Genomic DNA, 21,038 nt, shown 5'->3' on the forward strand with positions numbered 1-21,038 from the left:
GCCCCCCCCCCCCCCCTATTTTCACCTTGTGATACTGCCAGTAACGCACATACTGTGTTAGGGTGGCTACACTCTATGGAGGAGCAATTGAGCCATCCTTGGAGAGTAGCATTGTCAACTTGGGGATAGGGTAGTGTTAGAAGGTCTAGTAGATAAATATGGACTTGACTAACAAATTAAAGCACTTTTTTTCCTCATGTAACACAAAACAGCACAAACTGGTAGTAAGTCACAGTGCCTCACAGGCATTATACAGTATGTACACATAGTAGTACAATCCAATGTAATATCAGAAGCAGGAGGGGAAAGAAGAAAAACTAAATTTCCTTGCAAGTTCAAGCTATTCAAAGTTCAAACATTACCTCAATGTTGTTTACCTATATGAGAAGCATTAAGTGGTTTAAAAATTGTAGTAAAACACTCATCCACCCCTGTGGTAGAAGGATATTGAAACATGTTCAATCTTACACAAGGTATAACAAAAGAAAAAAGGAAGGGGGAAGAAAAGCCTTGAATGAATGAGAGGAAGAAAAAAAAGTTGCATCATAGAAATAGAGAAGAAAAAAAGACCAGATTTAGACAAGGAGAAGGCAGAGAGATAAAGGGAGAAGGACGGGCAGAGAGGGACATGGACAGGATCAATAAGCCGTGGCATCAAGGCAGCCAGCCAGCCACTGACACAAGAGCAAAATAGACCACTAGGACTGTCACCCCATCTAACCAATGCCTTCCCAACACCTTGGTAGGTCACTTAAAGTAAAACCAGGGCCTCCAAGTATTCCTAAATCTTTCCTCAGTGTTATAGACATCAAGTCCACCATTTTGTATATCTCCTTAGTTTTGGAGAACCAAAACTGTGCAGAGGGGGGCAAGGATTGATGCCACATCACAGGGATACAGGCCCTTGTTGCATTAAGCAGGTGGAAGGACAAAGATGACCTATAGGTAGAAAATTGACTTTTCTTCATCAGCAAAAGATATGTCACGGGATTGTGTCCCAAGCCCACCAAAACCAGTTGCTTAACAATGTCATGTTCCAAAATGGACATAATTTCGGACAGGAACGAAACACATGGGACATGGTCCCCTGGTCATAGCCACACCTCCAGCGACTAGCATTTTGTATATTTACTCAGAGGACCTAGTATAATATAGCAAACAGCAAAGTCCAAAAACAATCAGAAGCTACCTTTTATTACTGTAATTCCACTCCCTTAACAAAAAGTGAAATGTTATAGGTTGCTATGTGATACTGCACAATACGGGTGTCCAACCTGCCTTTTTTAAATTGCCAACATAGTAGTGAGTGCAGGATTGATACAGGTGTTATATGAAAAAGGGGAAGGGGGGGGTGGGGGATAATGGGTGTATTTTACCCTTCCAGAACTTTCTGCTGCTGTGCATGCAAAGCCTCTCGTTGCCATAGTGATATTTCTGACATCACAATATGGCATTTGTATTTGGAGCAAACACAGTAGTGACCTTTGAGATTTTACGGTACCGAAGCATAAGGCATACCCGTGCCATATTGTGATGTTAGAAATATGGCCTCAATAACTTTTATGCATGCACAGTAGTGGCTTGACTATACTGTCTTCTACTACACATGTGTGGAATCTCAAAACAGTAATGACAGCAGTTGTACTGTATTTATATTATTAATATAAACCTGAACTCTGCATTTCAACGTGAAACTACCAGGGAAAACAAAAACACCTTTTCACTTCCTATATTCTTCTTTTATAATAACTATGTCATTTCGTTTTCAGTTTATTTTCAAAACTATTGCAACAGACATCTTTTTAGGTAAGAGCACTCAGAAACAAGCTATAATAGCTTTGCTGATCGATATGCTATGTGTTTTCCAGTTTGGTATATTATTATTCTATTGAGCCGACGTGTGACAGTTTCATTGTCACACGTCTGCTCGAACTATGAGGATGGGTGATTTTCACTCACCTCATAGTTCTCCTTTACATGTTGTCACCAGTTACACCTTGATATTAGGTGACTGCCAGGTTTCCCTTAAGTTTGCCATACATTGTTAGAATTTTGTTTGAACATTCATTTGAAATCCTTCGTTGGAACATTCAATCTTACCTCAACTAATTTTGCTGTAAACCCTTTAAAAATTTTGTTAAAACTTGGAAACCCAGACATTTTTTTACAGGTTTTTTTTGTGCCTAGCACATGCGCATTACAGTATGTCTGATTTTTTTCCAAACAAAAGCTTTAAGCAGCTTTGCAGATCAGTGTGCAGCATGGACTTAGGGGATGTTTTGCAAATAACAATGCACTCTATTGTACAGTTACTTACCGATTTATACAGGCCTGGAATCCATTAAAAACATTATGAATAGAAAGAAGCAGATCCGAACTACAGAGATACAACTATAAAGCCTTCAATTTACCTGTTATAACTAAGCTCAGTTTAAAACTGCTGATATTAGTACAAAATTAGCAGGGCGCACAGCCAGAGTGCATTAGACTTTTACTGCTAGCCTACTTTCCTTTTATTATAGGACTCCATTGTAATTGACCCACATAAATCTGCAAATACCTTGGCTCCTGAATTCCAGTAGTGCTTCATGGATCTCAGTATTCTGTTGAGAAAAATGGAAATGAATTACAATTGCATGCTTTCAGTATTCTGTTAAGATAAATGTTACAATTAAAATGCATATACACAAGAAAACTACATTGTGAGAAGATGCTTTGCTTGTGTGGATGTGCAACATTTCACATAAATTCCACCACATAATTCCAAGACTGAGGACATACTGTGAGTGCAGGGCCCCATGGACATGCCCACGGAGTGGAGGTCCATCCACTGCTGGGAGAAGATACAAAGAGAAAGAGAACCCTGCGAGTCACCTCAGCAGTCTAAAGACCTCTGATAAATAAAGCAGGTGGTTGCCTCCCAGAGGGGAGGGGGAGCACTGAGGCCTGGAAAGATGACCCGCAGTTGGGTTTAGATGGATTTCCACCTTTTTTGGATACATAAAACACTTCACAAGAGGCATGTAAGCAAAATTTGTAACCCACTAATGATTCTATGTTTCACTTTCCTGTCAAATTTCCTGTTACTCCTTACCATCTGACTAGCAGCTTTTAAAAAATGAGCTCTTGGCTTTCTCTTGCGAGCAGTTATGTTGTTCTCGAGCATTATGTGAAAGAACATAACAGTTAAAGGGAGGTTTCAGTAGCAACAAAGGTGCATGCAAAAAATGCCACATTCATGCCAAAGCAGTAATAGGCGAGTACCGCCTGCCAAAAAAAAAAAACCAAAACGGGTGTAAAAGTGTGTGTGGAGCTAAAATGCAAATAACAACAGTAAGTGGGCAAAGCATTATGGCAGAGCAGCAGCCCAGAGATTTGATGCTCAGACCAGAGCTATCTATTGCTGGTCACTTACCCTGGCAGAGCTCTTATGAAAATTCTCCACCAATAAGCAGAACTAGCAATGGATGTCCTTCTCCATCTAAACACCACATGACTATAGGCAGTTTATTAAAGGGTAAGTCCGCTTCCCTAAGTGAATTTGGGAAAATAGAATTACTCCCTCCAATCTGGACTGGGATAGGTAGGAATAGAATTTTGCAGTCATGTAAGTTTACGTACAGTCAGTCAGTCAGTCTAACACTGAAAATCCTGACCGACAGGTGGAAGAGCACAGGAATGACCTAATGATGTGCTACTGTTCCTTCACTGTCCAATAAACAAGCTGTGACACGGTCCTTGACTGAGCTGCCCTCCTTCATTACACTGCAGATCACAGACCTGGCTGTCTTGTCTGGTAAGGATTTTAAATCTGAGAACTGGTAAAAAAGGATAACAACCCCTTGACATGTAAGACAATTCACATATACTGTATGTATTTTACTTGTGCATTTAGCTATTTTCCTGAAGAAAAGGAGGTGTCCATAGGATTTGGAAAGCATTAGGTCAATACATCACAAGAGAAGGGAGGAAATGTGTAAGCCAATGGCGACAAAACAAGAGTGCACTTGATGCGAGTCTGGGGCAGAAAATGAAAGATAATTAAAAGATATTTTCCTAAGAGAAGTCTATGATATAATAAAGATACAAACACTTTACTACAATTTAAGTATTTTATGATGTGTGTACAAACTACTAGTACAGTACCCAGTTGATTAGCATAACAACACTTACAGGAGGAGTTCAGCAATGTAAGCAATAGTATATTTTTGCCATGACGGTTTTCCCTTAACAAATATCCTATTTAATGGTGTTTATACACAATGTCTAGACCAGGGGTGCCCATTAGGTCGATCGCAATCTACCAGTCGATCGCAGAGCAAACACTGGTAGATCGCGATCAGCTCACTGACCAGAGCTCCCTCCCACGGTGCTAGTGCGGCTGAATGTGTCAGATGCTCAGACGGGAAAGGGGCGGGACACCTCTCCCCGTCTTCAGCCTCAGCCACACTGTCACCAGTGCGGGGCAGGACACCCCTCCCAGTCTGTAGCGTCGGCCACACAAGCACCACAGGAGGACAGGACAGGGCACATGAGAGGAGACCTGGGTAGCGGCTGCAGTGCAGGTAAGGAAAGACAGCCAGGAGAGAAAAGAGACAGAGGAGAGAGAGAGAGAAGAGACAGCAGAGAGAGAGAAGAGACAGCAAAGAGAGAGAAGAGACAGCAGAGAGAGAGAAGAGAAAGCAGAGAGAGAGAAGAGAAAGCAGAGAGAGAGAAGAGAAAGCAGAGAGAGAGAGAGAAGAGACAGCAGAGAGAGAAGAGACAGCAGAGAGAGAGAACGATGAGAGAAAGAGCGTGAGGAGAGAGCGAGAGAAGAGACAGCCGAGAGCCTGAGAGAGAGCGCAATAGATTGCGAGGAGAGAGCTTGTGCGCGAGAGGCAGTAGTCCCATCAGTAGTAACGCTTTGTTTTTTAAAATAAAGGTGTTTTTTCATTGGTAGATCTCATTGGGCTTGTCATTTAAAAGTAGATCACAAGACCAAAAAATTGTAGGCACCACTGGTTTAGACCCTGATTTCTTAGGAAGAGGTGACAATGGCATTGAAATGATATCTCACCGGGCTGTCTTGCTTCTGCCGTAGCTGTAACGTCAGGTCACTTAACATTTGACTGAGTGTAGCTCTCACAGCTGTGTTTATACTTCGCTGGTGACAGCTTGAAACATAGGTTTCAATGCATAGCTGGGTAGAAGACAGAAAAACATTAGCTAAACCATCATCAAAAAATAATAAGTCATTAAATGAAAAACCCAAGTGTGACCCTTGTCTATACCACCTTTAATTGCCTTGAGGAACAGCATGCAAGTACACTGATATGATTGAGTTCACATCTGATAACTGCAACGACTAGGGTCACATGGACTCAGGGCAGAACCACGTTGTGATGTGTTACAGCAATGCTCCTTAATGAACGTTATGTGTGTTAGTGTGCTGTATGGCATTAACTTTAAATGGCACCACAACAGATGAGGAAACACAGCTACGAAACACATGCATTGCAGCGCATCACAATGCATGGTAAAACACTACTGCACTCTAAGGTGCACTACCTTAGGGAAAAAAAATCTGCATGTACATTTTTTGACCATTCTGGTGCATTGGCAGCCCAATTATTTGTGCATATTGGTTAAAATCATAAAAAGACTCAAATTAGCAGTTATGTCCGCTCACTCCTTCAGCACTGTTCAGGTTGCCCTCACAACCTCTCCCCTTTTGAAGCACGCTGTAAATCGGACCCCCACTCTGCAGGTCTCATTTCTCTATTGTATGCTGTGTTGGTGCCCTCTGTAGTGGAGACCAAGGTTCCCTATATGCTAGCCTGGGACTTTGAATTTTTCAGAGGTTTAACAGCGAATCATGGGAATCATGGTACATGAGAAGCTCACGGCTATCTTGAATGATTTCTATTCCTCTTTTCAGAAAACTTGGTCTCCTTGGTTGGACTATGTCCGTCCGCTGGACTTGGATCGTGCCCTACTCTGTCTTTGATTGCAGATCGCTTGTTGGGTGTGCTGTAATCCCTTCTGATCTCCATGCAGCCTCTTATTCTGTTTTTTTCTCTGCCTGTCCTTTTTCCTTTCTTCTTTACTCTCTCATTCTTCTTCACTGCAGTTTTCCTTAGTAGTTACAGTCCGCACCATGGGGCATTTGTAGTACACATAGCCATTAGCCTTTTTCAATGTGCCCGCTTTAAGGTGCCCATACACTGCACGATTATAGTACGATAATCGTATGCGATCGGTTTTTCGTACGATAATCGAGCAGTGTGAACGGAGACGTGCGACCATTTCTACTGTACGGTCGGACGTCTTCTGTCGAACCAGCATGTTCGAAAACCAGCCGGGAATCGTACGATTCTCGGCTGGTTAGAACGGTGCTCGGAAGACAAATGCCGAACGGGCCGGTGTGCGCACGCGCACACTGCCCGTTCAGCATTGCGGTCATCGGAAGCCCGCCCCTCAGGGGGGCGGGCTTGCGATGATCGAGAGTGCGATCTGCCTGTCCAAGATAGGCAGATCGTGCGATGGTTGTAGAGTGTATGGCCACCTTTAGACTCATGACGGTTGTGGGATGTTGGTATTAGCAGTTATGTTTACTCTGGCTGACTGTTTATTTCTGTTTCTGTTAACCAATCTCATTTGATTTCACTGACGTATACATTTTATGCTCACTTCTGACTATGTTTGAGTAGAACCTCTAGGTCTTTCGATATTACTGTTTCTTTCTCAATAAACATCTTTGTAGAACAAAATGGAAATTAAAAAAAAAAATCATAAAAAGACTTCTTTGCTGAATGTAGATGATAATAACATTCAGAATAGCCCTCTATAGTAATTATTCTCATTTCAATTGGCTTCAAATCTTTTTTGCAAACATCAATATGATTAGTCATTCCATAAATGTTGCTTTTACATTATCACAATATTCTAAGCCATGTTAGGACCAGGAAAACTAGAAGCTTTCCTATGTATATTAAACTTACCAGGGGGGATATCATTTAGGGTGCTAAAACTTATCTGCCTACAGTCTCCTGATACAAAATCAAATCCGGCCCTGCATGCAGATGCTGTGTTGGAATGCAATACAAGGGGAAAATGCTGCTGCCAGACTCCAGGTAGGGTCTAATTACTGCAGTTAGTTTAAGCATTTAAATTTGACTTTGAATCAGCCTCTTTCAATCCACTGGTTGGGGGGGGAATTAGGTGCTCGGCAGTGAACATGTGCTCTAAGTGACCATGCTAATAGAAGCGAGGGATAAGTTAAAGCCACATCCTGGGCAAAATTATAATTTACACACTGCACTGGGTGTGTAAATTATTATTAAAAGGCTGCATGTTATGTGAGGAGGGTGGTTACAAAGTATGAAAATCTACCTTGCAGCACATCATCTCCTGCACAGCGTCCAGCTTCCAAACACTGAGGAGAGATGTTACCTGAGCTGTTCTCCAGTCACATCACCCGCCCCCTCTATCCTCTATCCTGCATTCACAAAATGTCTTGCATTTTTTAAAACAATACAAGATATTTTGTGATTGTAGGAGGAGGAGGGGGCAGGGATGTGGCCATCTCTCCTCCTCCAATCATGGAATGTCTTGTATTCATTTTGTGAAGAGAGGATAGTGAGGAGGGGTGGGCGATGCAACCATAGTGCTGTACAGCTCAGGTCACATCTCTCCGTTACTTCAGTGCCTGGAAGCTGGGCTTTATGTGCAAAATCTTACCTTGCAGTACGCAAGGTGTGTAAATTATCATATTGAGTGTATGTCTTTTGAATTTCCTTCCAATCACCAGTTGGGACATGGAGGTGACCAAGCTGTATTGTTTAACTGCAGGACAAGAAAACCAGGTCACCAAGCTGGCTTCATTTTCTATGAATCTTCAGAGTAGGCTCACAGAACTGCAAAATATTTTGTATAACATCTCCGAAATGTTATTTTCTAATGTGTAATTGAGCTGTTGAGTTTTAACATTTTGGTAAGATATAGTATTAAAGGCATAGGTTAGTTGATTCAATTATTTGATAAATAAGGTCTAATAATTTAACCATTAATTTTAATTAGGTCATGGTAAGTAGCTCCCATGGTAATGGCAGATGTTTCAAAGTGATGGAAGACAGATTCGTTATAGTGCTCAGATTGTTTCACCTGACATATTTGAAATAGGAAAATAAAGCTAGTCATACAAGACTAGTTTTCTTTCATTAAGCATACAGGATGAAGCAGAGAAAATCCATTGATTCCCCCATTCATGCTAGCTATTGTATTCAGCAGCCATGCCACCTGCTGCTGCTTGAATACAGTTGTGCTGCCGAGCAGTGAATGTATATCATAGGACACAGCCAGTGTTTAGCCCAGGGGTGGGCCACTCAGGTTCTAAAGCTGTGCTTTAACGCCAAATCCCAGCATGTATCTGCCTTAAATGTCATGCCTGTAACTGCCAGTCTTGCAGTGCCTCATGGGGTTTGCAGGCCCACAACAGCTGGAGGGCCAGAGTTGCTCACCCCTGTTTCAGCCAGTAATTTTCCAACTGGCTCAGTTGATTTTTAAATCAACTTTTGTCAAGTCGGGTGGTTAACTTAAACGTGCAACTGAAGCCAAAACTTTTTTTTTAATATTGGATAGAGTGGAGAGCGATTAGAACACTTGTCGGGTTTTTATTGCCGTTTGTGTGCCTGTTAGGCTGGGTTCACACCTGAGCGTTTTTTTGATGCTCGTTTTTTTCGCGTTTTTTCGTTCAGTGAAACACGTGTTTCACTGGCGGTATGATTTTTTCCCCCTTTATTTTCTCTATTTCAAAAAAAAAATGTAGTTTCACTTTTAAACTTCCCGCCTGCTCCGCCCCCCTGCGAAGCGGCCACTCGCATGGGACGGAACCCGGAAGTCGGCAGGTAAGACGCTGTATTCCCGAGTGTGGCTCGGGGTTAGCGCTTTGTTAACCCCGATCCACACTCGGGAATACCAATGGCAACGCGCGGCAAAACGCTCCAAAGAAGCTCCTGTACTTCTTTGAGCATAGGGCGTTTTGCAGCGCGTTCCTACGCCCAGGTGGGAACCATGCTTATAGGCAATCATTGGTTTTCACATGTTGAGCGTTTTACAGCGTGTAGGAACGTGCTGTAAAACGCACAGGTGTGAACCAGACCTTAGGGAGATTCACCATCTCTACTGTATTTGTCCTGGAGACCATTATCACTGAAAGCGAAAGAAAATCTCAAATTTTGGATGGTCATCAGAACAGGAAAGATGGGAAATCTTCTAATGGGAACACTGGTTCTGGTGACTCTGCTGACCACCAGGGATTTCCTACTCTATTTAGAAGGATTTGCTCTCACTTTCTGTTGGGGCTATCAGACTGGAAGTACCTCCATGGAATACAGGGAAAATAAAGAAGTGTTATAACCCTAACTTGCTCTATTCAAAAAAAAAAAAAAAAGTTTTGGATTCATATCCATTTTAAGCGTTTTGAGTCAGGCAACAAGGAAATGTCCTAAATGGGTAGTCACTGTAAGCAAAATCTAGTTTGTCTTCTGTGTACCAGTAAACAGAAACATTTGAAGGTGGGTGTAACATTTGACATAAAACAAAAGTAATGAATATAACATATGAAACAAGTAACTGAGAAATTTTCAAAATGTAAGCACAAAGCTTACAAAAATGTGTGTTCATTTAGAATAGTACCTCAATGCACACAAACAATAGTAATACACTTGTGCTGCGTTTAAAAAAAAAAAGGGTTATTTATGTTTTTTCGGCTGCCATAATGTAACAAACTAACACAATGCACACAACAGCCCACAAAGATGTAAAAGTGGAAAGCAGTGGGTCTATGAGGCAGATCATATGCTTGACTGACAGCGCACACCACTCTGAATGGCTTGGAAGGGAGGACATATAATAGGAAGTGAAGTCACAGGGCACATGACACATTGTGGTGTAGCCCAGCCCCTGTCATTGCTGGGCTGTTTGGAAGGTGGTCAAGAGAACTAGGAAGTAAACAGTGTATGGTAAGTAATACTAAAGGGGAGTATGCCCACTGTGGCGGCAACATTGCAGAGGCTCTGTGAGGAGGAAGTCTTAATGAACGGCAGGATCAACTGGTAATTTCTTTTACAGGACAGCTTAATGTTAGGATTATGTAAAAAGAAACCATAATGCATTTCAAACCATGATACCTCTAGGAAAGCAGTGGGCTGCAGAGGACCAGGGAAAATACGATGACATAGAACAAACAGCGTATGTGCAATGGAAGCGCTTATCATTTCATGTAACTGGGGGGATCCAGTTTTATGGCATGCCAAACACAACTACAGATGAAAGAGTAAAAACATAAGGGGTAAAAGCATAGCACAACAGGCAACATAGAGACGGGATGTACTAATGTAGTTTCAAGTGAACTTATACAAAGATTTGACAATATATGACTGGCCATCTAGATAAGATTTTACTAAGCAGCAATTTTGTTAATGATATGTAATACAGAAAACCTATACAGCATAATATGGCCACATATATATACTTAAACCTTTTTAATACATCCCGCAGAAACATGTCATTCTATTATAGGAGGCAAATATTAATTGTATAAAAACAACATTTCTAGATAATAGAATATGCACAAAGACACTATTTATATGTACATTTTATTAATACTTTGTGCACTAAAGGCTCATTCACACCTGCCTGTATGATAAAACATGCGCAGCCAGGTTGTAGGGACAATAAGGGGCAGTGTAATGCATTGTTACAGCACATCACACTGCTTAATTCTTTTTCTTTTTACTTCACTGGAAGTAGCACAAAATGTAATTCAATTTAATTCAACTCTATGCACTACATAGACACTGCAGTGAGCTACCCTCCGTCCTTGTGTAAAAGTGCAGCATGTCTACATTCTTACACAAAGCACCACAACACACCTCAATGCAGTGTTAAATGGGCATATACAAAACAACTGTTTGTTTTTTTGCCCGTGCATTGAGCATGCATTGATCTATGCAAATCAATGCAGCTCAACAGGCATAGCATGAACACGTGAATCCAATTCACGCTTAGAAGAGAAAAATAATGTTTTTTGGTAAATTTTAACATTTTATGAATGTTTATTAACTGGTCTTTTATATTATTAATTGTATAAAAGTCCCTTTTTTTAACAAATTACCATTTCATACTTCCATGATACAGAGCATACAGGGATAACTAGAACTAAAAAACAGAGGGACCCCTATAAGCAGGGAAATAGAGCAATGTGCTCTCTTTCCCTATTCCCTCTTTCCCTAGAGCTTTATACAACAATGAAAAAATACAAAAACACTATGCATTTTCTTTAATTTAATTGAATATGGCTTATCAGACCTTATATTACAAAAAGGTAGTATTTTGTAAATGCCATAACAAGTTTTGCTGATGTAAAATTGGAAACTGTTCTAATAATCCATTAAAAAAGAACTATGGGGTAACCTTTTTAGCCCATAATTCTCTTTGGGGTCAAGGGAGGACATACTGTATTCTAACCTCCTCCCATGACCCAAAGCTCAGTATATAGCGAGCTATAGCTTGCTATATACTGAGAGCGCCGCAGCCGTGACAGATCCCGACAACACTGTTGAGATCCACCCAGCTAGCTGATTGACAGCGGGCTCTGCCTATCTAAAGGCAGAGCCAGCGGAGCCCGCCCTCTCCCCCATCCATTCCTCCAGTCAGTGCTGGAGGATCAGAGAGGAGAGGGGGGAAATCCCTGTGGGGAGTGGTGACTGACAGTCACCCCTCACTGCAGGGGGACGATCGGGAAGTGAGGGAGCAACGGTATGTGTTTGCCCACTTCCCGATCTATAGAGCCAATGTGTGACAACTTCTTCATCACAGGTCGGCTCTAACTATGAGGATGAGTGGAAATCACTCACCTCATAGTTCTCCTATAACTGAGAAAGTATGTTGCAGCATCTACAAAATGTTGTTTTGTGCCTCAGGTTAAAGAGTGAGAGCTCTTTGTTATAAGCATCTTCTCCTTAAATCTGCAAGGGTTTTTTTTTCCATATTTTTACCTAAACCTAATACTCACGTATTAAAAGCAGCTTTTATTTAAAATAATATGTGCTGGTGACGTTATACTTTTATAAAATAATTCTTATTTGCATGGCCTCATATAGTAGAATTGATCAGCAATACATACAGATGAATGCTGGGTTAATTGGAAGATGAATAAAGCAGAACTCCAGACAAAACATTTTTTGATGGATAGCATGAGCAAGGCTTAGATCTTCCAGCCAGTGTTTACTAATGTTTGTGTCCTCAATGAGGAGATACGTCTTGCGTTGATGATTGACTTCAGTGGGAAAATTTAACTTCCTCTCCTGAAGACACAGACAGCAAACAAAAACTAATAAAACCTGATAGAAGTTCTAAATCTTACCCATTCTGCAATAAATAAATATATTTAACTACCCGGGATTAGATCCAGAGGAAGTTTTAGGGCCTGTTCACACGACGTCCGTTTTGTGTGCTGACCGGCTCCGTACGCTGCAGCACTCAAAATGCATCCCAATGTATCCCTATGTGTTTTATGGGCTCCAGTTCTCACGTGCGCAGTCCGTTCAGCTTACGACAGAAAAAATACTGCATGTCACATTTTGGCCGGTCCGGAAACGCACAAACACGCACGAAACGAAAACGCAATGGAAACGCAATGCAGCTAAGGGGGAAAAAAAGAAAAAATTGTATTCTTGCTCCACTTATTATGATGTCATCTTCGTTGATAAAAAATTAACTGTCAGCATTCGGACCGAAAACGCATCAAAAACGCACTGCATCAGCAGCTCCACATCTGCTGATCAGCACCTGATCAGGAGATGATCTCATGTGAACAGGCCCTAAGGCCCTAATTTTCCCACTGAAAGGATATATCAGGGGAGATTGTTCCTCAAGCCTTGTGTACTAGATCCCCACTAAAACGCAGGAGGATGCATTGGGGACATTATATTTTCATTCAAGTATCTAGAGAGGTCTCTCTGGTACCTCCTCATCCACCCCTAGGGTAAGTTGGGGACGCACAAAAACCTACTGGAAGAAAGTTCTGGTATTTCTCTATAATTATAGATCTCTCCTGAAGAAGTGGTCACTACCGTGAAACACGTTAAGCTACCTTCTCTAATAATAAACCTAGTCAACCACATTTTAATGATGGAATACATCTATGCTATACTCAAAGGACATTAATGATATGTGGCGCCTATTTGGAAATTTGCAACGATGATGAATGTGTAAAAAGGAAAATTATGAGAAGTTGGGGCTGCAATTATATTTGTTGTGTTCAAAGAATGTATACCTGTTTTTATTTGGTTGGTATACCAAATATTTGACTGAAATGAAAAAAAGTAGAACTGTCGTTTTATATTGGTTTCATGGTACCATCAAAATCCACCTACAAAAGTGTTTTTTGGTTTTGTTTTTTTTTAAATAAGTAGTTTTTTTTTGCTGGCCAAAAAGATGACAATAAAAAAAACTGTCAAAGGCTTTCACATTTCCATACTCTATCCCCCCAAAAAAAGAAGTTTTATCAGAAGTTCCACTTTCGAAATTCATATCAAAGCATTATTAGTGCAGATGAAGGAACAAACCGGAGATACTTGCATGCCAACTAAAATGACATGCTACTACCTAAAACATACCTCGGCAATCTTCAGGACTGAGCTCCCATTCAGCTCAAAAGTTGATGTATATGTTATACAAAGAAGGACCTGTAAAGTTAGCAGAACAAACGATAAAAACATTTAAACATTTTGCTGAAAAAATAATCATCCTTGGGCTTTCAGACAACCCAATTTTAAACGAAACTACATAAATCATTGCGAGGGAAATTTATCAAAACTAGAGCAAAAACAATCTGGAGCAGCTGTGCATGGCAACCAATCAGCTTCTCTCTTTCATTTTCAAAATCTTAAAAGAGAATTATGAGGCACGTGATTTTCACTCAGCCTCATAATCTGAGCTGACCTGTGACAATGAAACTGTCACAGTGGATCGGGAAGTGAGCGAACACAGTCGCTCGCTCACTTCTCGATCTATCCCTGCAGAGAGCCGTGACTGTCACTCACGGCTCCCTGTAGGGATTCCCCCCCCTCCCCTGTCCGATCCTGCAGAGCTGACTGGCACAACGGACGGGGGAGGGGTCGGGCGCAGCTGGCTCTGCCTCTCGATAGGCAGAGCCAGCTGTCACTCACGCAGCTGGGTGGATCCAGACAGTATTGTCGGGATCCGTCCCGGCTGCGGTGTCTCAGTATACCGCGAGCTTTAGCTCGCGGTATACTGAGCTTTGGGTCATGGGAGAACGCTAGTTTGTGTTCTCCCATGGCCCTTAGGAGAACTATGGGAAAAGCACTGACCCCATAGTTCTCCTTTAAATTAACAAACTGAAGAGAGAAGCTGATTGGTTGCCACAGGCAACTGCTCCAGATTTTGACTGCTCCAGTTTTGATAAATTCTCCTCTGCGTGTCTTACAGTTAAAATGTAGCAAAATGTGACATTCCGCTCTCAAGCCATGGGCATTAATATGGAGCTGCCCCCCTTCTGAGAAATCTTTCCACAAGATTTTAAATGGTATCAGTGGTAATTGTGCTCATTTTGCCAAAAAAAAGACATTTGTGAGCGGAGGTGCTGACCAGAGGACCTGCTTCGCAATCAGTATTTCAATTCAATCCAAAAGGTGTTCAGGTGGATTGAAGTCAGTGCTTTATGCAGACCACTCCACTCAAGTGTCTCCACACTAAACTCTTCAAAACATATCTTTATGGACCTGACTTTGAACACAGGAGTACAGGCATGCTGGATTAAAAAAAGTGCCTTCCCCAAACTGTTGATACAAGGTTGAAGGGTACAATTTTTATAAATCAATGGGTACATTGGTCTAAAATGTCTTTGTATGCTGCAACATTAAACAATACTTTTTATTGGAACCACCTGAACCTAATAATTTTGAAGGGTGGTCATATACCTTTGGGCATATAGTGTATGAGGAAAACGGTTGAGTCTTAGGTCTCGTTCACACCTAGGCGTATTGCATATGCGCGTCTGTCGCGCGTTTTTTTACCGCGATTTGCGGTAAAAAAGTTGTGCGACAAACGCGTGTTTCCGAAGGCTACTTGGCTGTATCCCAATGGAAACGCGCAACAAAACGGCCCAAAGTAGTACTTGTACCTTTTCAGGCGTGGGCCGTTTTGTAGCGCGTTAGGGACGGGCGGAAATACGCCAAGGTGGGAACGAGACCATTAAATACAATGGGATTTATATTTTTGAGCGTTTTTTAGAGCGTTCTTCGAGCGTAGAACGCGCTACAAAACGTTCATGTGTGAACGAGGGCTAAAAGTGACACTAAACTCAGGAGTTAAACCTTAAAAATGCATTCAAGTGCCTTAACTATTAACAAAAATGTATCCTGTTTTTATGCATCACTCCTGTAGATCCTGAAATCATCTCTGAATTGGTGCTGACACTGTCCTTCCTTCTGGAGTGTGGCTGCTTTTGTTCCCCATGTGTCCCTGTGTGTGTTGTAACGTAGACACTGATCCAAGTCCCATGATGGACTACAATCTCATGTTTAATTTACTAATCTGAATTGAGATTGCAGTCCATCAGAGGAGTGAGCTTGGAGCGGTGGCTACTTTTGCAACACATAGGGACAATGGGGAACAGTAGCCACCCTACAGAAGGAAGCACAGTGTCAGCACTAGGGTTGCCACCCGTACGGAAATGACCCGGACAGTCCGGTTTTGGAATCCTGTGCCCGGGTACACTCCTTTGGCAGACCCGGGCACAGGATTCAAGCCGCAGACTTGCTCACCTGACATCTGGCTGTGAGTGGCGGAAAAACATCTTCGGTTTCGGTCTGACATTTTTTTTTATTTCGGTTTCGTTTTTGAAATCTTCATTTCGGTGCACCTCTTGTATCGGTGCATCCCTAATTTACACTAACATGGAATCGTGGTGCTGGTGACATCTGTATTGGAGTTCTGTTGTGAGCGGCGCCATCCGCAGTCATTACGAGCACCCGTTACTTTTGGGATATCGGGTAATGGGTGCGGCAAAGTATATGGATATTGCTTTATATAGTATATATCTGGGGACCTGTGGCACACTGGCAAGTTGTGATTAACTCCAAATACATGCGTCGTGTATACTTTACAAAAAAATTGCCGCGAGGTGCTACAGTGTTCAGGTTTGGCTTGAAGAAAAGGTGGCAACCCTAGTCAGCACCAATTCAGAGATGATCTGAGGATCTATAGCCGAGTGATACACAGGATATAGTTTTAGATATAGCTCCCCAATCCCCATTCCCATAAAAAAAACCTACAGTATTTTTTTTTTTAAATTAGATTTACATGTGAAGAATATCAACTAAATATAAATGATCTTATGTGTGGTTCCTGGTTTCTTCCCTACGCTGTTAACATGCTAATGAGCTTTGCAAATAAAACCGGTTTAAAAAAAAAAAAATTATATTAGACCCAATGACATCATCATTGGGTCTCTGTTCTTCTCTATCCAATTCAGGCAGATCACAGCTGGTGGGAGGGGCCAGCAGGTTGCTGTCCATAGCTTCCTGAAAACATCACAGGACTTTGCCTCCTCTCATACCTGATGCAAGCAGTGGGTTGGCTCTTGGGTGGAGTTATGCAAATAACAAAAAGCCTTGATGGGTGGATGTCAGTGTGGAAGAGTGGGAGTTTCTAGGATAACAGCATTTGCATACAGATCGTTCTAGAGAATGCCCACATGTGATGCTGAGCCTCCATGATTAAAATAACTGAAATCCAGGGGCCAGGGACTGTTAAGGTGCCCATATACCTTACAAATATCGGGCTATTTTAGTTTGCGATCACGTTTTCGTCCGATATTCGTAAGGTTGATGGGCAGTGTACAACTGCAAATACTGTACAATACTGGTTAGAAAACTGTCTGTCGAATCATATGATTTTCACAAGGTTGGTGGCGTTTCCGTCTGTCAAAAATCGTACGCTTAACACGGCTCATGTGTAAACAGAAATCCGTGCTGTCAATTAACGAAATTCGTCCAGGGGTTTTTTGTTTAAGACCGCTAATTGAACTGTGCGATGGTCGGTGCATGATGGGGCCACCGCACGAAAATCGTACTACAGTCCGATCGGACGAAAATTTTCGTCTGATGATAGCAAGGTGTATGGGCATCTTTAGACTGAGGATATAATGGCTAAATTCCCTTCAACCAGGAAAGGAGGTAGGCCCCTATCTAAACTGCTGCAGCTGCCAATGCACATTGTGAGAAACTCACAGTGAGCACAGGTTACACAGACATGCTTTGCTGTTGTCACCATAAGGAAGTTAGCAGGAAGTTAGCAGATGATGCAGCAAAAGTGAAAACAAATATTTATTTAAAGAAGACAATGGTTTTTAATACACACAAAAAAATAACTAAATGCCATTCCGGTAAGGTCTAATACTCCTGGCTATGAATGCTTGCATGATTTGTGGATAACATTCTCCATATAGTAGTAAATTGCAGCTAAGTGGTATTCAGACGGTGTCCAGCTAACTTTTTGTCAAGTTATTCTTTTGCTACAAAAGTAAGCCGAATTCTGTCTATGAAATACATCTGCTAGCTGAACATCAAGACAGCAGAGGTCTAGCACAACAGCTGAAGATGAACCGACAGGTTATTCTGGTTTCTGTGTATACTTTAACTGTTGACTTTCCAAGAGGAGATATTTATTTACTCTCCATGATCTTATCAGAAAGGTATACAGTACTTTCCAGTCCCTTCAGTTCACATTCTCTTCAGTTTACGGTCCCTTCAGTTCACTTACGCTCCGGGCAAATATAGAAACGAAAAAAGAAGAAGAAAAAAAAGGAGGAAGAAGAAGCGTCACAACCAAGCACGAGTCGTTTGTGGATGGGTTGAGGCATGGAGTGCAGATGATCTTGTACTCACGTGTGGGAGGGAATGGATATAGTCCCGTATGGTGACCTCATTGGAGTTGTGTTGAGGTTTGATTGTGGTGACTGTTACACCTCCCGTTTAATGATGGGAGCCAAAGTAGAGGGTGATAATGATGGTACAGGTAAAAAATGAGGAATGATACAGTCACATGTGTGATATGTAGAGACTCACTGGTGGGAATTTATCAAACTTGGAGCAGACAGAATCTGGAGCAGTTGCCCATGGCAACCAATCAGCATTTCTCTCAGTTTGCTAAGGTAAGATTTGAAAATGAGACAGAGAAGCTGATTGGTTGCCGCGCAAATCTGCTCCAGATTTTGCATGCTCTAATTTTGATAAATTCCACTGACTGAGTCACCGTAATCAAAACTCAACACCACCACTCCAACGAGGTCACCCCCGACACGTGAGTACAAGATCCTCTGCACTCCGTGCCTCAACCCATTCACAAACAACTTGCGCTTGGTTGTGACTCTTCCCTTTTTTTTGTTTCTTTGTTACAGTCGTCAGACATCCCGGTCCGTACACATTAGAAGCAGCACACCAACAAATGCCACACCAGTACCCCCTGGAGAGCGCTGTAACTCTGGACTTTCCGTCAAATTTTTTTCCAGGCAAATATAAAACCTTCCATTTAGTCCATAAGTTTGTATATTCAATTTAGTTATGCTTTACAACAGAAGAAAGCATTGCTAGGTTTCATGCTCATGTTAACCACTCGCTGTCTGGAGCAATTTATTACTATTTGCACACACGATAAAATCTGATTTTTTTTGCTAGAAAACAGCTAATGGTTTCTCAAACCAGCATTTTTGGGATAAAATAGACCAAAATTAAATTTAGTGCACAAAAACAGAATATAATACCCATATTTTTGGTAAAATATGAAAGATGGGGTTACGTCAGTTAAATAGACACCAAACATGTCAAAGTGATTTTGGAGGGCTGTACAGCCGTTCAAAACCACTTGTACGAAACGGCTCCCACACTACATTTAGCCGTGCTGCTTGCCGGCAGCCGGGCTAAATGTAGAAAAAAACTACTCGCCCGACGCCCGAAACTGCCTGTCCTGGGCGTCGGGCAATAGGAATTCCACACCTGTGCTGGGAAACCACAAAAAAACAACAATACCAAAAATTTCCCATAGGCGCCGCTTTAACCACTTGCCGTCCGCCCGTAGTAAAAAAACGGACGGACGGCACTGCAGCATTGGCAATTTTTTTCTGCTCGCGCGCGCCCTATTGCGGGCACGCGCGGGCAGAAAAGACCCGACCATTGCACACACCCGTTACCGGGTGTTTCACATATAGGCGATTAGCGGCTCCATAGCCCGCCGATCGTCTATATGTGCTCGTTCGCGTCCGCCCCTGACCCCTCATACTGGTCATCAGTTTAGTGTTAACAGTGACTGATGGCCCTAGAATTGTTGCTCTCATTCTGATGTTTGAGGCGATATGTAACACGTGTGACACAATTTCTGTTTTTGCACGTAGGCGCACCCGACGCGCGTTTGTGTTGTATGTACTTGCACGTGCGGGGGGCACTTTTCCAAAAATGTTTTTTTTTTACACGCAACTTTATTGCCATCATATAGGGGGCTAACAAGCCCTAATACAAAAAATCAAGCATCCTCCAGAAACCAGATCACTCTTAATTAACCCCTTAGAGTGTAAATGCCTACCCGCATGGTCCGTAACCATGAAGAAGCTACAAAACAATATTGTTAGCAAACTCAAAGATTGACCAACCAACAAAGTTACTAAAAGGACTGGGACAGGCACGTAATTAATAAAATAGAAAAAAAGTTTATTCAAACAGTATTAATAAAATTCACCATCATTATGCAACTTGCCATAATACATTTTAAAACTTTGTCCACAAAATCATAAAAAAAATTTAAAAAAATGTCCCCATAGGAATGCATTGCTAGATTCCTATTGGCTATTTCAATTTGCAATAGCCAATAGCAAACTAGCTATTGCACCCGCCCACTGCTGCTGTCAATCATGAAAAATTGAGAGTTTTACCCCTTGTATGGCGCTTATCAGAGGTACGGGGAAATAGCGGAGGGGGGAGGCAGTACTTGATGGGTACACCAGTTAATGCTTGTAGTATGGTAGGTATAGGTACGGGGGGCGGGGGAACAGGGTGGTGGCGTAGGTGTGCGGCTTCCGTTCTGTCTGGACCGGGGTGTCCAACACGTGTACTATAGGGAAACAAAAATTGGAGACGGAAGCGCCACTACCTAGCGCAATAAATGTGGTAGAGTGGGGTGTAAGCGTAAGTGTTGTACTCACCTGAGTCTGGGTGAGTATTCGCTTGTAGTCGTCGGGTTGCAGTGGAGCGGATGGGGTGGAAGTGGTCCCTCTTTTTCAGGGTGGCGTGGCGTTTCAACCCAGTAGGCAGATGGGGATACAAACGCAAGGGGGTGAGGTATGCAATGGTGGGTGAAGAAGGGGTGGGCTTCTGTGACTCACCGTGGGGATAGTGGAGGGCGGCTTTCAGCGATGCCGGTGCGGCCCGTGTGGTGCCGCGGCGGTGGACCCTGGGGTGATCCTCAGTAGTGCTGGCACAGGAGTCCTCTAGTGGTAGGTGCTGTGGACCGGTAGAGCGACGTGTTGTCCTGGATGGGGGAGCTGGAGAGCGGTTGGCGGTGGCGGACTGTTCAGCTGCAGTGGAGAAGGATTCACGCTGGGGCTTTCGGGCAGCCCGACGAAGCTGTGACCTGCAGGCGTTTGCTGGAGAAGCCTGAAGTGTGGATGTTGCGGCGTGAGCCGTGAAGAGCGGGTCAAGGGAAGAAGTTACGGGGGTTGAAGTTCTGGGTTGAAACGCCACGCCACCCTGAAAAAGAGGGACCACTTCCACCCCATCCGCTCCACTGCAACCCGACGACTACAAGCGAATACTCACCCAGACTCAGGTGAGTACGTGTTGTACGCTTACACCCCACTCTACCACATTTATTGCGCTAGGTAGTGGCGCTTCCGTCTCCAATTTTTGTTTCCGTGCTGCTGTCAATCAGCAGAGGGTACCTGCAGTTCTCCATCAGGACCCCTCTCGTGCTTGACAGCCGCA

At 42.6% G+C, this 21,038-nt stretch overlaps 1 protein-coding gene across 1 annotated transcript in view; it reads right to left on the minus strand.

Annotated features, from left to right (window-relative positions):
- Window positions 1-21,038, minus strand: part of ARFGEF3 (ARFGEF family member 3) — a 132,840-nt gene that overhangs the window by 61,342 nt on the left and 50,460 nt on the right. The window contains exons 7-9 of the mRNA XM_018566348.1: window positions 13,662-13,730; window positions 5,057-5,179; window positions 2,561-2,603 (exon numbers count right to left, since the gene is read on the minus strand). Coding sequence (XP_018421850.1) covers window positions 2,561-2,603; window positions 5,057-5,179; window positions 13,662-13,730 — 235 coding nt within the window. The remainder of the gene's footprint in view (window positions 1-2,560; window positions 2,604-5,056; window positions 5,180-13,661; window positions 13,731-21,038) is intronic.

This window comes from Nanorana parkeri, unplaced genomic scaffold, assembly GCF_000935625.1.
Source record: "Nanorana parkeri isolate BGI_ZX_2015 unplaced genomic scaffold, ASM93562v1 scaffold940, whole genome shotgun sequence".
NCBI classification, from domain to species: domain Eukaryota; kingdom Metazoa; phylum Chordata; class Amphibia; order Anura; family Dicroglossidae; genus Nanorana; species Nanorana parkeri.